This window comes from Prinia subflava, chromosome 10 (assembly GCF_021018805.1).
Source record: "Prinia subflava isolate CZ2003 ecotype Zambia chromosome 10, Cam_Psub_1.2, whole genome shotgun sequence".
NCBI lineage: Eukaryota > Metazoa > Chordata > Aves > Passeriformes > Cisticolidae > Prinia > Prinia subflava.
The window spans coordinates 16,975,906-16,988,355 of NC_086256.1; the positions used below are offsets into that span (position 1 = coordinate 16,975,906).

The 12,450-nt window shown below is 38.4% G+C and overlaps 1 protein-coding gene across 1 annotated transcript in view; it reads right to left on the reverse strand.

Annotated features, from left to right (window-relative positions):
* ABCA4 (ATP binding cassette subfamily A member 4) overlaps window positions 1–12,450 on the reverse strand; it is a 67,851-nt gene that overhangs the window by 30,580 nt on the left and 24,821 nt on the right. Inside the window, exons 13-18 of the mRNA XM_063407533.1 lie at window positions 10,841–11,046; window positions 9,852–10,028; window positions 7,223–7,445; window positions 5,230–5,451; window positions 3,663–3,867; window positions 1,348–1,446 (exon numbers count right to left, since the gene is read on the reverse strand). Coding sequence (XP_063263603.1) covers window positions 1,348–1,446; window positions 3,663–3,867; window positions 5,230–5,451; window positions 7,223–7,445; window positions 9,852–10,028; window positions 10,841–11,046 — 1,132 coding nt within the window. The remainder of the gene's footprint in view (window positions 1–1,347; window positions 1,447–3,662; window positions 3,868–5,229; window positions 5,452–7,222; window positions 7,446–9,851; window positions 10,029–10,840; window positions 11,047–12,450) is intronic.

Below are 12,450 nucleotides of genomic sequence, written 5' to 3' on the forward strand. Positions count from 1 at the left end.
CATAACACAAATTCAAGCTGGCAGTCTAGAGTTAAACTAGCACAATTGTCATTTATCAGATGGCCTAGGACTTATTTTTGTTCTGAAACTTCACCATTCCTTTCTGCTATAAGGAATTTTAGCCCACAAAACTGTAAAAAATTACCTGATGCACAAATAGCAACATGAACAAGTTCACTGCATCACCTAAAATGTCAAAATGGGGGGATACAAGAGTGTACCAAGAGAAGCAAATTTTAAAAGTACCAAGATCATTTACCAGTTTAGCTTCATTTTCAGACATGAATTTATACGATCTGACATTTCTTAACCAGTTTTCCTCTCAGTACATGAACCAGTCCTGATAAATTAACAAAATGCTCAGTATTATCCTTGAAGAAAAGATTTGTGGAAAGTTCCACAGTTGTTCGAGTATGCTGAGTCACTGAAGAGTCTAAGTTCTTCCAACAGGTAAGAATCACAGTCTCCTACCAATCAGAGATGACTTTTCTGACTGTCCCTGCTTGAGAAAACCCAGGGCAATGCTTTGTAGAAGAGAGGATGAAATAATGATCAGCACAATCGGGCTACTTGAGATAATAATAGAATAATTTACATCAATAATTACTTCCAAAGACTTCCAGTTTAATCATTAAAAAATAGGGCCAATTCAGATCACAGCAACTATCTCCAAAGCTGGAGATTTCACAATCTTTCTGAACAACCTGTTCCAGTGTTCTAACTACCTTCATAATACTTTTTTTCTTATATTGAATCTGAATTCCTGTTTTCCAGCTTATATCCATTGCTTCTCACCCTTCCACTAGACCCATCTGAGAAGAGTAGCTCTTTTGAGCTTTCTCTCTTCAGGCTGAGCAGACCCAGCTCTCTATTCCGCACACTCCAGCTCCTAATCAACTTGCTGGCTCTTTACTGAGCTTATTCAAGTTGGTACAAGGGTGGCATAGATGATGATCTTGCTTAGAAACAGAAAGTAAATGGACTTAAATCAGTGCCAAACTAGATAGAAAAGAATCAGGTTTAGAAAAGTAGGAAACCTCAGTGTAAGATTAACATTTCACGGATGTTGTGCTGAGCAATAAGAACTCCTTGGACGTCTCAAAAGGTGGCAGTTACAGAGTGGGGATTTGATGCTGCTTGTTAAGCCAGGCTTTAAAGGCTCTCAGATGGAACAGTGACTCATCTCTAAGGACTAAGCCACTCCAAGTTCGAAGGCACTTGCCAACACTCCCAGTGTCTGGCAGTCTCTCACCTTTGCAGCAGCCTAGATAATGGATATATTATGCAGTTACCTTTAAGCAGATCAGTGAAGTTATTTCTAAAAAACAAAGTTTTAAAGAAACTCACCATCAGCAGTTGCTGTTTTCTCAGTTTCCGGGCTTCTGGAGCCAAACCAATAGGATTCCAGCACAGGGAAATACCAAGGCTGTGGTAACCCATAGTCCCCTAAAACAAAAATAAGTAGGTAAAGTGCACTTCATAATCCCATTCTGCAGTAGGTACAAATTAATCTAAACAAAGTCTAATTATAAACACTTGCAGTCCTAGTGTTGCATATCAGAAAATCAAACCATGTACCAAGTACCTGACAGAACACATTTTGTTCACAGATTGTTTTCTTTTGGACAGCAGCAAAATATTCAGAAAATGTGATGTGCTTTGCCTTACCTTACCTTGTCTTAAGTAGGAAGTGGTTTAATTGCAGGATGAAACTATTCCCTGAATCCTTACCAACCAGGCAGCAGCTCACTGCTGAAGATGGGATCCTAGCCTCACTCAGGGACTTTCTTCTAATACCCACTTAACACTTGAGGGTTGACATGACTGGCTTTTTGGAATTTACACTTATTACCCTGGGTGGAATTTACAATTGGTAATTGTAAATTGAAAAGACACTCTGTTATTTCAGTATACAGCCTTTCAGCAAAAGTGACAACAGTATAATCCTCCTCTTAAACAAAAATGGGCTTTTTTAGTTACAGGTTAATTCTGTTTGGGTAAGAGACAGCACAATAACATTACCAGTTCTTGGCAGGTCAGATCAGACTTACTGGAAGTCAACGCTGCCTTCCTGGATCATATTGCAGGAATTTGAGCTTCTATGTTTAAAACTGGCATCTTTGTGAACCCAGATGTTATTGGCCTTGTGCTACTTATTCAAAATAGGCAAGGGGGGTCTGTGATACTCATTGAAAGATGGTCGGCTTTATTAACTGAAAACCACTGCTTCTGAAAGTGACTGCTTCCTTCTGAATTAACACAAACTACCTGTGCTTCAGCCAACCACTTGTACTCCTATTCATGCACAGAAATGCTCTGTCTGCATTCACAAACAGTTTGCCTTGTTATGGACTGCATTATTCCCCTCCGAAACTGTGGCTAAAACAACATTTCTCATTCTGGATGAATGCAAAACCCACGTGATATTTGTTATGGAGCAGAAACTCAAATAGCCAAAGTGCCAATGGGTGGTTGGTTTCAGAGCAGACTTGAGCAGGACTAGAGCCATAGGGTTCAAAGAATTATTCAGGGAATTCCTGTAGTAACTGCAAATAGTACAGCAGGGATTTGGCAGGGCTGCATGTGTGTGACAGAGAAATGCTATGAGAAATTCTACAGAAACAGAGCAGCAGAAAGACAAGACAGAGAAAATGTTGGGAGGAAGTGAAGCTACTAACTAGAAACCCTGAAAGATGCTACTTTTGTGTAAAGTGTTGACAGAAAAAAAAATTGTATCTATGAATGAAAAAAATTCTCTTGTTTGATTCCTGCTATGTTCATGCAAATAATTGATTGTCCACTCTTCTTTAAACAGAGTTGTGGAAAAGGAAAAGGAAAAAAGGAAAAAGGAAAAGGAAAATAAAAATAAAAAGAAAAAGCCATCTTCCAAGAATACCTTCTGGAACTGCAGTTCACATGCAGGAGTAATAAATTAATGAAAAGAAAGGTCACTTGCTTGTACAGCATAAGAGTTGGCAGTTATTATATTGTAACAATATTCAATATGAAGCAAGATAACCATTTAAGTTCGAAGGACAAATCATTTTTTCACACAGAAAGTTCCAGAATTTTGTAATTGATAACAAAGAAAATCCTTTTGTGATTTCGTACTAGAATAATGATTTCCACTATGAAATAAAATAAATCCACACAGGAACTTTCAAACTGCCAATGACACAGCATGTGTCTTAGGAAACAGTACCATTCTTTAAGAAACAGTTTGCATAATGTGGCAAAGTATATATGTGAATTAGAAGCGTTAAATCTATATTTTAAAAAATTTAAAGAAAACTCTCTAGAAATAGTTGAAACTTTTCAAAAGAAAAGTATGTACACAAATTGGATTTTAACAGATGATGTTTCTGTAGATTTGTTTTCTATTTAAATTATAAAACAGGACTAGAAATCACGTCCTCCTTTTTACTCTTTCTTCCTTCTTCAGGAGGAAGATTTTTATTCTTTTCAGGAATAAAACAGGAGAGAGAAAAAAGAAAGAGAGAAAAGTGGAAGTCCTTAATAAACCAGTGGTGCTAAACTGGATAAGATTCATAATTTACAAGGTCCAACACCCTGTTTCTGCCAGTGAAATACACAGAGACTGATTAGACTAACACAGTTTACAGCAACAACCATTACTTTGTATGACTAAGAAACTGACGTACCTGGAAAAACATTATCGAGGTACCAAGAAAGTATTCCATAGAGAAAAGCATCAAAAAGCATCATGTTAATGGACAAAAGAAAACTATATTCATCTCCTTCCAAGGGACTGGTCCTGATGTTACCCCACTGTAGGCCAAGACCTTGCTCTTCATAGCGTGACAAGTATTCTGTACCAAATCCAAAGGCTACTTGAGAAAGCAAACTCTGGGATAAAGGAAAAATGACATTCAGCTCTGACAGAGGGATATTTTGTAAAAAAATACAAAAACAAATAAGCAAGCAAAAACCCACCATCACCACAACAAAACAAAAACCTAAAACAAACCAAATAATCCCCTGACTTTTAGGGACTGAACTTTAAAACTTGCCTAACAAATGACATGAGAAAATGTTGTTTCATTTTTATATTGGCCTGTAGTGTTTAATTTTCTGTGATTCTAAGCAGTATTTAGCTATAAGAGGCTGAATTCAACCTTGCCTGTACTTTCTTTAACTACTAGGTAACCCTCACAGATTGTTTTTTTTTTTCTTATTAATGTCTGTTTGGAAAATACTATAGGTGCATCTAGAAGTTTGCAGCGTACACCTTTGACTACCTAGGTGAAATGAAGTATTTCCTGAGTGCATGAGGCAAGGCCACTCTGAGTAATGTGACAGAAAGTACACCAGATGATCAGGATATGGAAAACCACAGCTGCTTCCTCTGTCATGTCTGCTCGCTGATTCTTACACAACAAACTAATAAACGAGTAGTTTATACTTAGATTATAACTTTATACACTTAGTTACAGCTTTGAAAGTGTTTTGTTTTCTTTTTCCTTGCATTTCCTAGCACAAGAAGAGAAGACAGTTCTTTTACCTATGCTGTTAGAATGCCTGGTAAAAATGGGGAGACTGGACTTAAACACCTGCTTCCCTTCCTGACTCATTGAGCAACATAAAATCAATGTGAATAATTTTGTAAGATCACAGTTCCATCTCAAAAAACAGCAAGAAGTTTCCAGCTCCTCTGACTTGTTAAGTTTCTTACCTAAAATGGAAGAGAACCAACAAGGAAGTCCTGCATGGAGAATGTCTACAACTTGCTAGATGAAAGGTATTTCTCAGAGCTTTGTCAATTCCTAAGTCTATGGTTCAGGTAAAGAAGGAATGGGAACCTGAGGTCTTCCCACCCTTAGACATAGGGTGTTAACTAGGTTATAGCACATGAGAAAGATAACTGTCCCTGTTTTGTGAACTGCCTTCATATTCATTAAACAGACAAGAAGTTAGATTTGTTTTCATTTATAAGGAAATATTAAAAACATTTTAAACGTTTTAGTATGCTAATTTCCTGGGATTCAAAACATAAAATAAATTTTATTGAATTTTCTAAAAGCTATGAAGATATCTCTCTAGGCCTGCTAAAGGCTTCCACACTTGAAATCCTTAATTATTTAAGAGCGATTTGGAGGTCTCCCTCTAGGAGTCAAAAAAGCCAAGAGGAAGGGGTGTGCAATACTTTGTGATTCACATATGTGCAGTGAGAAGGGAGCAGAGTTGCCATAGAACCAGGGCAAGGCTTACTGCCAGGATCTTCAGATGAACAGTCAGACGGTCTTGCCAGACAAAGCAGACGATGTGGGGCAGGTACAGGGTGAAGTAGAGCACTCCACTGCAGGCAGCTGCCAGATTTGCTTTGGAGAAGAAGGTGCTGAACAAGAAACACTGCATTATGGTAGCTGTGGTGAACGTCAGTAGGAACAGAAAGAAGAGAAGTGGATTGCTATAATGTAGCACTTGCCCATGCTGTAAGAAAAACGAAAACAGAAAAATTTACAAGTATTGCTGTTTTCTGCTAGCAGGAAAGGTTGGAATTGCTATTCACATGTAACAGGTAAAGAGTAATAAGCCAGTCTTTCTTATCTAATATGACTTATAACTCTCCCAGGTACTGATTTCAACAACTGAGGTCACTACAATAACAAATCCTTCATCTAATTTTGTCCCTGCTCTTAGATTGTGACTTCAGGTTAGTACAACAGAATGAAGAAAAATCATAAGTGATTGAAAACAAACATTCTGTCTCTGTAAGTAAATACTTCCAAGCAAGATCTACCTCCTCAGAAACTCATACACTTTAAATAAAACTATTTGAAATATTACAATAAACTCATTTATCTCTTTGCACCATCCCCTCAATCCACTTGCTTAATGTGCAGAAAAGACAATGTGAGGAAGTGTTAAAAAACACATCTTAGAAAAAACCCACAATAAAACCACAGACAATAAACCACAAATGATAAAGCTTCTGCACCTGGATGTTACTCCAACAGAAGCACACCACATCTGAGGAACCCAAGTGCAGTTTCTCAGAGATCTTTGTGTATAAACTGACCCACTGGTTGAACTTTTATTGACTTTTCTTCATTAGAGCTTTTGTGGATTAAATGTTCCCTCTCAAGAAGAGCAGGGACTGCTGCCAATTATCTATGTAGTCCTTAAACCCAATGTTGAGACCTATTTATTGGGTCAATTTATATAATGCTCAAACAGGTCTTTAAGGCTATAAATAGGTCTCAGCATTGTTGCAACATCCCACTGGGCCTTAGAGACTGATTTCTTTATCAATAGGGATGCAATGTCTCAAAAGAATGTATTTACAAAGGTGCATCACACTGGCATAGTGAAATAAGGGAAAGAAAGTGAACTACAGGTACAAGCACATTTCTCGCTGATATTAATTACCTCCTGATTTTTAATTAAAGCACTGTGACAAATAAAGTGAGATTTATCTATCCACCCAAGCTGCAATGGAAATACCAGGAACTACAATAACTCATCAGGACATGCTGGTAAGACAGAGCAGCTTGAACTTAACTATGTATTTATTTACCAATACCAGTTCCCCACATCAGAAAAGATGCAAGGGCATTCTTCCTAATCAAAATGCTACACATTTATATGATAAAATACAGCAGTAAGCTCTCAATATAGAGCTTGGATCTCAGGTAGTGGAGACAATAGACAGTCCTCAGAGACAACAACTGAACAATCCTGAAAAGCTATAAAAAATACAGGAATTCTGAATCACTAGAGCAAAAGGTGGATTTTTTTTTTTACATTTTCCTGAAAGTTCTGTTCTTGCAGTCTCTTTTTCCATTGAAATATTTGCACAGTTTCTAAGCAGACAAGCACTGGATATTAAAAATTAATCACATATAGTGAATGACAAGATTAAAATTCTGCAAATTACTATCTCTTTGATTTAAAGTAATAGTTATTATTTATTGGGAGATCTGCATCTGCCTACAGAAAATACAATACTCAGAGTAACCAGCCTGATGTATTTTCTGAGGGATCTCACAATAAATCTTTACTAGTGACTTTATTGTTCTGTCTCTGCCAAGTGCTGACATTGTCACGAGGTGTGCTTGGAAGAATGTGCCTGCTACGTGCTGCGATCAGAACAGGCCCCCACCATTCACGTCTCCCTATCAATGGATGCTATTCTTTCTCAACAGCAAACTGATATCAGGAGTGCAAACACAGGAGTGAGTTTGAGAGCAGCAATCCTTACCATAATCAGAGCTGTGAGGAGGAACGTGCTCACAGCCATCATGGAAAAGCTGTCTAGGAACCAAGTGCACCAAATGACGCCGTTGGTTATGCCCCTGTTCTTCATGGCCTCTTTCAGGCGCATTTCCTTCTCCAGCACTATGCTCTTCACTGTCATGGACACTGAGTATATCCAGGCTAGCACCATGAAGATGGGAAAGGCGCGGTTTAAGGTGATCATAAAGCTACCAAAGCAAGCAGGAATAAATTAAATTCAGGTAAAACAGAGAAATATTAGACGAAAAGAAAAATTAAAAAGGAGTGGGGAAGAGTGCATTAATTAAATAGGGAACTGTAAATTCTCGGAACAAACATCAATAGCATGTCACTAGTAAACCGCACAAGCATTCTAAATATTCATAAAGTAATGGTTTCTGCATTCCCATGAGACAGACGAATGTTATTTCTATTTTACAAAGAGGTTCTAAGGGTTATTGAAGGCTACAAAATATTTGGTGCCTCATGAAAATACATGTCTCTTCACAGTGGATTTCCATCCTGCTTTTACTGTGATCTACAAACAATATTTTAAGTCATATGTTAATGTTAACATTTTGGGAATGTCATTGTCTTTCTGCTCCCAAGACTCACTGACAAGAGAATAAACAAATTAATCATTAAAAGCATCACATGCTGCCAGCAAGGCTGCTGAAATTCATACAAACCATGAGTCAGGATATTGGATCTGGCTGAGACAGAGTTAATTTTCCTCACAGCAGCCCCCATAGTGCTGGGCTTTGCATGGACAGCTAGAAAGGTGTTGATAATACACCAGTGTTTTGCCTACTGCTGAGCAGTGCTGGCAGAGCCATCTCTCCAACATTCTCACTTCACCACTAGGCAGGGGGTGGGCACAATATTGGGAGGGGACACAACCAGTACAGCTGACCCAAGCAGACCAAAGGGATATTCCATGTTGTGTTTGCTCAGATATAAAATCTAAGAAAAAGGAGAAGAAAGTGGGGGTATTTGATATTTACAATATTTGTTTTCCAAAGCAATTGATATGCTGAATCCCTGTTTCCCAGGAAGCAGCTAGACACTGCTGGATGGGAAATAGTGAATAAATCTTTGGGTTGTTTTTTGTTTTAGCTTTAGTAAGGAGCCTTATCTTGACCTACAAGTTGTTTTCCATCTTAATTTCTTCTCCCTTCTCTCTGAGGAAGAGGGTGATAGAGAGGCTTGGTGGGCACCTGGCACCCTGTCAAGGTCAACCCACCACAGCCCTTGGTACCCAGTGCAGGCCCTGCCAGAGGCAGTTTTCTGTAAAGCACGCTCCAGTTACAGGAGTTACTAAGGAAGGTCCTGTGCAGGACACAGTTTGTCAGCTGCACTGTTTATCTCTTTATTTTGCTGAGTCTGGGAACACATTCACATAAAAAATGTCTCCCTGGCACTGATGGCCTTGCTGTGCCAGGGGAGTTATCTTGTGAAGAAGATGAGGGAATACATCTTCCTCTCCCTAGTTAGGATTGATGTGGATGGTTTTATTATTCAGGCTCCCAGGGTACTTGTTCACCCTTATGTGAGGTGTTTAATACTACTAATTAACACTCCTACGTATTATGGGGTTTGTGAAATTCAATGTTGATTGTTAAAAGACCAAAAGCTCATAGTTGCTAAAAACAAGGAGCAAAAAGTCTTCAGCTTCCTAAATTGGAGCCCTATAGAATGACATTTTTGCCACATGCTATCAGAGCTACGTCAGTGTCAAAACAAAGGTGAAACCTTCAGGTTTTCACCAAAAATTCCTGAAAAGCAATCTGGTCTGGAGAAATAAACCCATGCTTTTGTGATATGGCCTGGGGCACACTGAGTTTTGCCTGTTGATGTACAACCAGGATAACCAGATGTATAAGCAGTGCTAGGCCCACAGGTTACCATGAGGGTGCACTTGCCTCACTTCAGCAGGGTCTCTGCAGAGGCCATCACTGAGTCTGGACATCAGCCCTGAACTGGATGTGGCTACTGCAGGCTTCAGAGCACTTTTGCACAGATGGGGTTTCTGCCTCTGCAGCATTCTCAGTGGGGAAGAAATAGACAGCAGGCTTGCCAGGGTGATGTTTTGTTAGACCAGCACGTAATGACTGATGGGAATGACAGGTCAATCTATCTGTCTGCAATTTGCTTTTATCAGAAGCAGGAGCATTTGCCTGCACAGAGCACACTGACAGAGCTATGAAAAGATTTCTCTAATGTCTTTTTTTTTTTGAGTGAAAAATATACCAGGACAGCTGGAATATCACAGACTGCAGCATTGGAGCTGGCACACATGAACAGGGAAGAAAATTGGAAAAAACCTGCTGCTTTTAAGGGGCTAGTGTATTGAGTTCATTTTAGGCCTGGACACTGGATGCAACAGAGGCCAGGACTGGGATTAGGGATGGAATCTTGGCAGAGGTGGCTTGTGGAGTCTGGGGTACAACACAATAAGGAAAAAGCCAAATTAATTCAGTTGTGTCTCAGTTATCACTCCTGCATTTATACCTTAGGACATTCATAACTTAAGGTTAATTCTGGTGCCTGAGAATCTTAAACCATCCAGCAATCCAAGTATTCAATAGAAATTCAGACAAACCGCTTTTACTCACACATCATCCACAAAACACGGATATGGCATTTGCTGCAGATAAATTCCCAATGGCACTTCAGTGCTGGTCTGGGTTTTTATAATCCCATGCTCAATCATGTCCTGGAGATATGCAAAGCCTCCCCAGATATAACGTAAATCATCCACAGGATCAGCTCTTGGACCAGGATCCCAGTACCTCAAAAGAAAATTCATATGGAAAACATTTGGGTAAGCAGTGACTTTAGGGAAGGGTTATGGGGCAAATAAATAAATAAATAAATAAATAAATAAAATAATCTTTGCAATTGAAATTGTAGGGGCACTGCCTGGAGTTGTCTTTTCTAAACATTGGTCTATCAGACCACATTGCTTAAGAGAGTGGAAAGCTCTTTTTTTTTTTCCTTTCATTTTCTCTGCACTGATTTGGAATAGCAATTTTGGCCAAAAATGTACATAAATTGGTCGTGTTGACAACTAACTATTCTAGAATAGAAATAACTGTATTTGGAATATGGTATCCTTGGAGATTAAACTGGAACAACTGGATTGCAACTACCAGATACCATTATATTCTTCTGTAGACAATCCAGAGAAATTCTATGCCTTTAAGTGGGTCTATTTGGTGGCGACTTGAAGAGGAACAGCAGAGAAGTTCTGCTGCCCAGATGGAGGAAAGCTGAGTCACAATCCATGTAAGACTTCCTTGTCTGTCTTTCCTTCAGGTGGGGCCATCTAAAAACTGAAGCAGGTTACTGAACAGATTTTGAGAACCATCATCCCTTTGCCTTGTATTCCTGCACCCACCCACTGCTTGGCTTGTCACAAGAATGATATCATTCATGTTAGCACCTGGTAACTGGAGATGGATTCTATGCTGCACTACAGAGTAACTATTAACAAGTACGGTTGGATTTCATGTATGTATCCAACACAGGTTCTAACACCCTTACGTCTCTCATATTTATGTTATGGCAGGCAAGAACTGAGGAGTAGCTATCAGATAAGTACCTGTCTTTGATTTTGTTTGTTTTCTCCACTGCATCTATGTCCATTCGGATCTTGTATGTCACGTGTGGTGGAAGATTGCTGGTTGTAGGTTTTAAGTCTGGAAAAACCACAGCAGCCCATAATTTGTTTTCCTCCAGCAGATAAAGGGCTTGACGAGTCAGTTGAGTTTCATCAAGATAACCTTCAAATTTATCCAAGGTCAAACACTACAAATAATTACAAAGAGAAGAATTGCATGGGAATAAAATAAGAGGTATACACTAAAGCAAACATCAGTTGTTGAAAACAGAAAAGAAAAGTAGGTCCAACTGAATCTGTTGTTATTTTCAGCTTCATGATAAAAACTATTAAAAGTTGACTCTCTCCTCCCTCCTTCAGCCTAGGAAGTGCCTGAGTGAATACTAGAGAGCTAAAGGATGACTGATCTGTAAGAAAAGGACATTGGCTGTGGACTTCAGATGAAAAGCACTTTGTCAAGTGAAGCACTGGGAAAAGTCAGAGCATACATTTAAATTTTAATGTCTCTTAAGTATTTCGACATTTATTCCTATGTAACACCAGACAAGTCATTAATTTATCTAACTGGTCATATTTCACCCCTGCTGAATTCTGACACACGATTTACCTGCTGACTTAAGTTAATGTCATTTTTATTGGCTATCTCAATTTTAAAAAGTCTTCTTAGTCTCTGTCATTACTACAAGCTGTATTCTTATCAATGCATATACAAGACAAAAATTCATCAAAACCTAAGTTCTTTAGGTTCCTCAATTTAAGTCCTACTTAGCAGGCATTGTAAAACAAAGATTGTGAATGCTATAAACTCTAGCATTAGTTGTCTGTAAAATTACAGATTTATCTTTGTTTATGTTTAGCTTCTGCCCTTCAGAATTGGCAAAATATTAACAGAAAGTAGAAGTATTTAACCCCTAATGGACTGGAAAGACACTTACTGAATTCCTTTGCTTCATAAAATTCCAACAGGCTAACTTGTTTGATCTTATCTTCTCAATCATTTCTTGCAAGCCAATAACTAAAAATTACTCCACATCAAAGAGCTCATACTGGTAACTCGTTATTTAATCTTAAAGACTTCTTTACTTAACCTTTCCCTGTGGGAAATCATGCTGTTTCCTTTAGAACTTGTACTATCACAGCTTAATGGGATCTACATGAAAATGTATTTTTTAACTCACAGCAGAACATGGCTTAAATTGATAACACTATTTTTATTCTTCCTGGTGTTTGTAGGTGTTCATTTTCCCTTTTGCTTCAGAAGACTAAAATATGTAGATTTTCATATCAGAAAGCAAAATAAAGCAGAAAACTTTGTATGCCAGAAGAGAAATAAAATCAGACTGAAGGCTCATGTTGCATTAATTTTTTTGGTATACATTTATCTCACATGGTGTTAGCTGAGTTTAGGAATTCAGTTTAGTTCTTGCAAAAGTGGCAGTGTGTGCATAACAAACTCCTCCTGGAACTGAGTCTTTGGAGGGTCTGGAGGATTATTTGCTGTTTCTTTACCAGGAGGAATTATTTTCAAGATACTTATTTCAGCTGCAGAAGAACTCAGACAGTTCTCCAGGGGAATCTGTGAGAACAAAACT